The 5,154-nt window shown below is 47.7% G+C and overlaps 1 protein-coding gene across 1 annotated transcript in view; it reads right to left on the bottom strand.

The window, feature by feature from the left end:
* Positions 1-4,596, bottom strand: part of PAXIP1 (PAX interacting (with transcription-activation domain) protein 1) — a 44,346-nt gene extending 39,750 nt beyond the window's left edge. Inside the window, exon 1 of the mRNA XM_015566149.1 lies at positions 4,543-4,596. Coding sequence (XP_015421635.1) covers positions 4,543-4,596 — 54 coding nt within the window. The remainder of the gene's footprint in view (positions 1-4,542) is intronic.
* Between the last annotated feature and the right edge of the window lie 558 nt (positions 4,597-5,154).

Genomic DNA, 5,154 nt, shown 5'->3' on the forward strand with positions numbered 1-5,154 from the left:
TCCACGCTCTCCCTCCCTCTCCCTCCTCCCTCTCCCCCACCCCCGTTTCATTGACCAGCCTCTCCCCGCAAAGTTTCCCTCAGTGACCAGCTGGGTGGCTTCATGGTTGAGCGTTGACCTATGAACCAGGAGGTCACGGTTCGATTCTAGTCAAGGGCTCATGCCCGGGTGGCGGGCTCCCTCCCCAGCGCGGGGCGTGCAGGAGGCCGCGGTTAATGGTTCTCTCTCATCGTTGATGTTTCTCTCTCTCCCTCCTTCTCTGAAATCAATAAAAATATATTTTCAGGAAATAGGGAAAGTATTTCGAGAGCGTTACCGTGGCACTCTCGTGACATTAATGCGTTATCGTTGCAGTCCGACCACAGAGAAGTTCGAAGGTGCCGTGCGGGCTCAGCCATCGGTGCGCTGGCCCCAACAGGTGCGGGAGGCGTGACCGCCCTCCTGCTGCGTGTGTACCGAGAGGTTTTGTATGGGCAGAAAGTGAGCCCTTTACAATTACGTTTTATCATCCTAATTTTGTCTTTTGTACAGTGTGAAATAGCATTATTCAAAAGCTAACACATTCCTTTTACAGATAATTAAAACATTGAGTGCATGCCTGAATAAGAATTCTCCTTCCTTTAAATACACAATATATTTGATATTGACCATTATAACATAAACATTTAGTGTAGTTAGTTCTTTTTTAAAAAACGTGTTTTTATTGATTTTCTTAGGAAGGGAGAGGGAGAGAAACGATGAGATAGAAGCATCAATCAGCCGCCTCCTACTCACCCCCCATGTGCCCTGACTTGAGTCGAACCCCACATCTCTCGGTGCACCAGTTGCCGCCAAACCAACTGAGTCACATCGGCCAGGACAAATTAGTTCTAAATACAGAACTGAAATTAGTCGGCCTGTGTTGGAGCACTTGTTTAGCTCTTTTCTTCTTTGGTTAAACATGAACTAAGCATGTCAGTTTATATTAAAAACGTAAAGCAGACCTCAACTGGTACTTTATTCCGTTAGTTAAAAAGGAACTTTCAGCAGGCCACGTTCACCCTGCTGTTACTGCTGATAACTGTAAAGCAGATTCTGGGACTAAGAAATTTGCTGTCTCAGTGGTTAGAGCGTCGGCCTGCTCACCGAAGGGTCTCGGGTTCGATTCCCCGTCAAGGGCATGTACCTGCATTGCAGGTGTGGGAGACAACCAATCGATGTGTCTCTCTCACATCGCTGTCTCTCTCCTTTCCTCTCTCTCCCCCTCCTTCCCTCCCTCCCTCCCACTCTCTGAAAATCAATGGAAAAAATACTCTCAGGTGAGAATTAACAAAAAATAAGATAAAAATTCATCAACCTGTCAGAAATTGTATAGCGCACATTGAACTGGGCAGGGATGGTGTGGAACATGGTGGCCTCCTGGCACCGGCTCCAGGAAGGCCTGGGGCAGATTCACACCAAGAAAACATTCCGTAGGGTATAGCGAACACAGCAACTTTGCCAGAGATGAAAAATAAGCATCTTCAGGTGAAACTGAATTTCATGGGCAGAATGGGTGTTCTGAGGAAGTCTGCAAAACTGACCCCATGACATGAAGAATCACCCACTCACCAGAAGGCTTAACGATGGCAATTCAACGTTTTAAAATCAGCACCACGACCCATAAAAATCACTGTCAGCACAGGTCCGTGTCTGTGATCTAAACTGTCCTTTCACAGAATTACAGGGAAAACTGCCACAGTGAAACTGCTGTGTATTATTCACGAATAAGGTGTTTCTCGTCAATGATTTTTTTAATTAAATCTTTATTGTTCAGATTATTACAGTTGTTCCTCTTTTTCCCCCCATAGCTCCCCTCCACTCAGTCCCCACCCCTCTCCCTCACTCCCCACCCACTGTCCTCATCCATAGGTGCACGATTATTGTCCAGTCTCTTCCCGCATCTTAGTTTGTATTTTGCAAAATTAGATCATCCAAGGCTGCGGGGTGGAGTGTGATATTTAGAAAAAGCAAAAGTAGATTGAGACTGTTTAACCTAACTTGTACCACCCGGTGGGAATTTGGGCAGTTAGTTAGGTATTGCCAAAGGCCTTTCTGAAAGCCATCTCAGTCTTGTTCTCATGTGTTCCATTCAGCTCGTCACACACCCAGGGAGATAGACATGCTCTATGTTTCGTAACCTTTAATTTGACTTTATAGACTACAATGTTTAACCTTTTCATGAAAGGGAAGAACACCTAACTTAGAGGCACAAACAGGCCTGAGGTCAGCCGGGGGTGTGTGGCTTGGTTGGTTGGAGCATCATCCCTCTTATACTGAAAGGTCACTGGTTTGATTCTGATCAGGGCACATGCCCAGGTTTCGGGTTCAATCCCCTGGGTGGGGTATGTATGGGAGGCAGCCCATTGATGTTTTGTTTCTCTCCTCCCCCTCTCTCTAATCAATAAAAACATTTTTTAAAAAGAAATTATACCACACACACTCTTCTGTCATTGCTAAACAAGAATGTCCTTCCATGTCCTTCCAAATGTTAGGTCTATATCTTTAATGGGTACAGAATGCTCCATCTTTAATGTACCTTAATTCAACCAATTCTGTATTGTCACACCTTTGCTGTTTCCAATTTAACAGTTACAGTGCTGCAATGAAGCAGTCATCTTAAAATAAGCACCTATGTAACGTATTGTGCAGTTCCATGCTCTCGGGCGAACTGTCCCATGCCTACCCCCCACCTGGCACCTATCCAGAAGGCTTACATCAGCAGTTCTCAACTATGGGCAGTTTTGCCTCCCAGGGGGGATTGGCAACGTCTGCAGACATTGGTTGTCATAACTGGAGGGGCGAGGGTGCTGCTGGCATCTAGTCGAGGCCAGGAAGGTTCTGACCTGTGATGCACAGGGCAGCCCCACACCATGTACCCCGTGCAAATGTCACCAGTGCTGCTGCTGAGAAACCTGGTTTAAGATGATGTTGGGCCAAACTACATATTTCATTGGATTAAAACATTGAAACTTCCTTGCACACAACTTGGTGGCTTGCTCAGCTTTCCTCTGAGTGGGCACTGAGGTCTTCTGACAGAGAGCCATTTGCTTCCAGCTGTGCACACGGGGAGAAAGCACGGAGAAATACCATTCTGGAGGTTCTCAGCCAAGTCTAGAAAAAGAATGGCGTTATGTCCCTGTCCAGCCACTTTCATTGGCTAGAACTTGTCTCATGATACCAACATAAACTGCAAGGGAGGCTGGGAAATGTAGTCTTCCTATGTGTTCAGGGAAAGGATGTGAGATGGAGGTCATCTTGGTAATTTCTGCCATTTTTAGTTTTCAAAAAAAAAATAATCTACATCTACAAATTAAAATTAGAGAATGCAATATAATGTAAAATTAAAAAGTCTTAAAGATTATTTCAAAAAATCATGCTTTCACATAGCTACTCCATAGATAATTGTTGGACTTGGGGTTATTGGAAAGGACGAATAGGTTCTTCATAAAAAGCAATCAGGTATTTACTGAGGCCTGTCATGGACATGCTGGGCCTTCCTCTGTCTCTCCACCCTCAGACCCACCCTTTACCTGGCCTCAGTCCCCGGCTGCTGCCCAGCCTGGCTTATATCAACAGACGCCCTTGTACTCAGGCTTCCGGTTGAATTTAGTGGATGGGGAACCCCAGCAGATGGAGAGGTGAGGAAGGAGAAGAGGCGGTCAGGGTGTTTATTTCCCAGTTCCTACCAGTTTGCCTTGAGCTGCCTAAGTCACCTGTTTCATGCAGCGCTCATCTGCCTTCCAGGTTCTGCTCATCCTTCCTCTCAGCCCTGTGGGCCCAGGCTAGGCATCCTGCATGCCTCTGTCAGCCGCCCCTTCAACGCCAGCTTTCTCAGATGATCCTGATTTGAGTGCGCTGCTCCCCCGGTTGCCCTAACTAACCCAAGGGACACGGGGCACTGGTGGGGACATTGAGAACTGTTTCCTCTGAAATAAGTTATCATGTCTGCCCTGGGAAGACTCACCGATTGTGGATACACAAGCCTAAGCCTGGGGAGTGCATCCTAATGCAGCAGAGGCTTAGAGAAGGTCCTCGCAGGCAGGGCACGCAGGTCCAGGCATCCAGCAGAGTGGCTGTAGGGCTGGAGGTGTAGAATAACCCGTGGTCATTGGAGGGGAAGAGCTTAGCAGATCCCATAGGCCGGCCCTGTGGCTGCCTTTGTGACCTTTGAAGTGGTGAAAATAAGATTATCATTAGGAATCATACTGACCCTTGGATGTCAAGTACCAGCAGCCTTATTAGGCCAAGGGATCAGAGTGCCTTTGTTTATGGAGTGGAGCATTCAAACTTGGGGGGTGGAATGGTGCCCCAGCAGCCCCTGCTGGCTGTGTACCACCGTGATCAGGCTGGCCATACTCACCTGCCAGTGCTCACCGGTGCAGGTCCCGGATGTCCATCCTAGAGCACGTGCCCTGACATTTGGGGCTGCTCACCTTTCTGCAGGTGAGATCAAGTGCCTATCAGAGATCTCTCTAGCAAAATGATTCTGGTGCTGGGTTTGGGGAGTCCACGTTGGCTCACCTGCCCAAAGTGGACACAGAAGGGCCTGGCCATGGTGCCCAGGCTCTTGTCCATTGCACGGAGAGTGGGAACACGTAAAAAGGTTGGACGGGCTGAAAGCTTCTAGCAGGATACCTGCTTAGATATTTTTAAGCTTAGAACCACCATTGCCAATGGCACACAGCACGTCAGCCTTATTCTCTATTCCGTGTTTACTCTGAGACTTTTCCCAGAGGAAAGACATTTATATCCAAAGCAAATGGTGACAGGCATCACAGTATAGGGTTGTAAAGAGAGTTGGGCTTTTTTGCAAAATATATCCTTAATTTGATCTCAGATAGTTCACCAATGAATGAGTGAAGATCCTGAGCCGGGACCTGGGTCTACTAGACTCTAGACCAGTGGTCGGCAAACTGCGGCTCGCGAGCCACATGCTGCTCTTTGGCCCCTTGAGTGTGGCCACGAAGTTTCAATACCACTGTACGTGCGCGCCCGCACATGGTATTTTGTGGAAGAGCCACACTCAAGGGGCCGCAATTTGCTGACCACTGCTCTAGACGATGTGAGACTGACAAAGACTTGAACAGCCCCCCACCTCCAGCTTCCTGGTCTGTTTGCACCTGTAAGACATTG

This window comes from Myotis davidii, unplaced genomic scaffold, assembly GCF_000327345.1.
Source record: "Myotis davidii unplaced genomic scaffold, ASM32734v1 scaffold1182, whole genome shotgun sequence".
Classification (NCBI taxonomy): Eukaryota; Metazoa; Chordata; class Mammalia; order Chiroptera; family Vespertilionidae; genus Myotis; species Myotis davidii.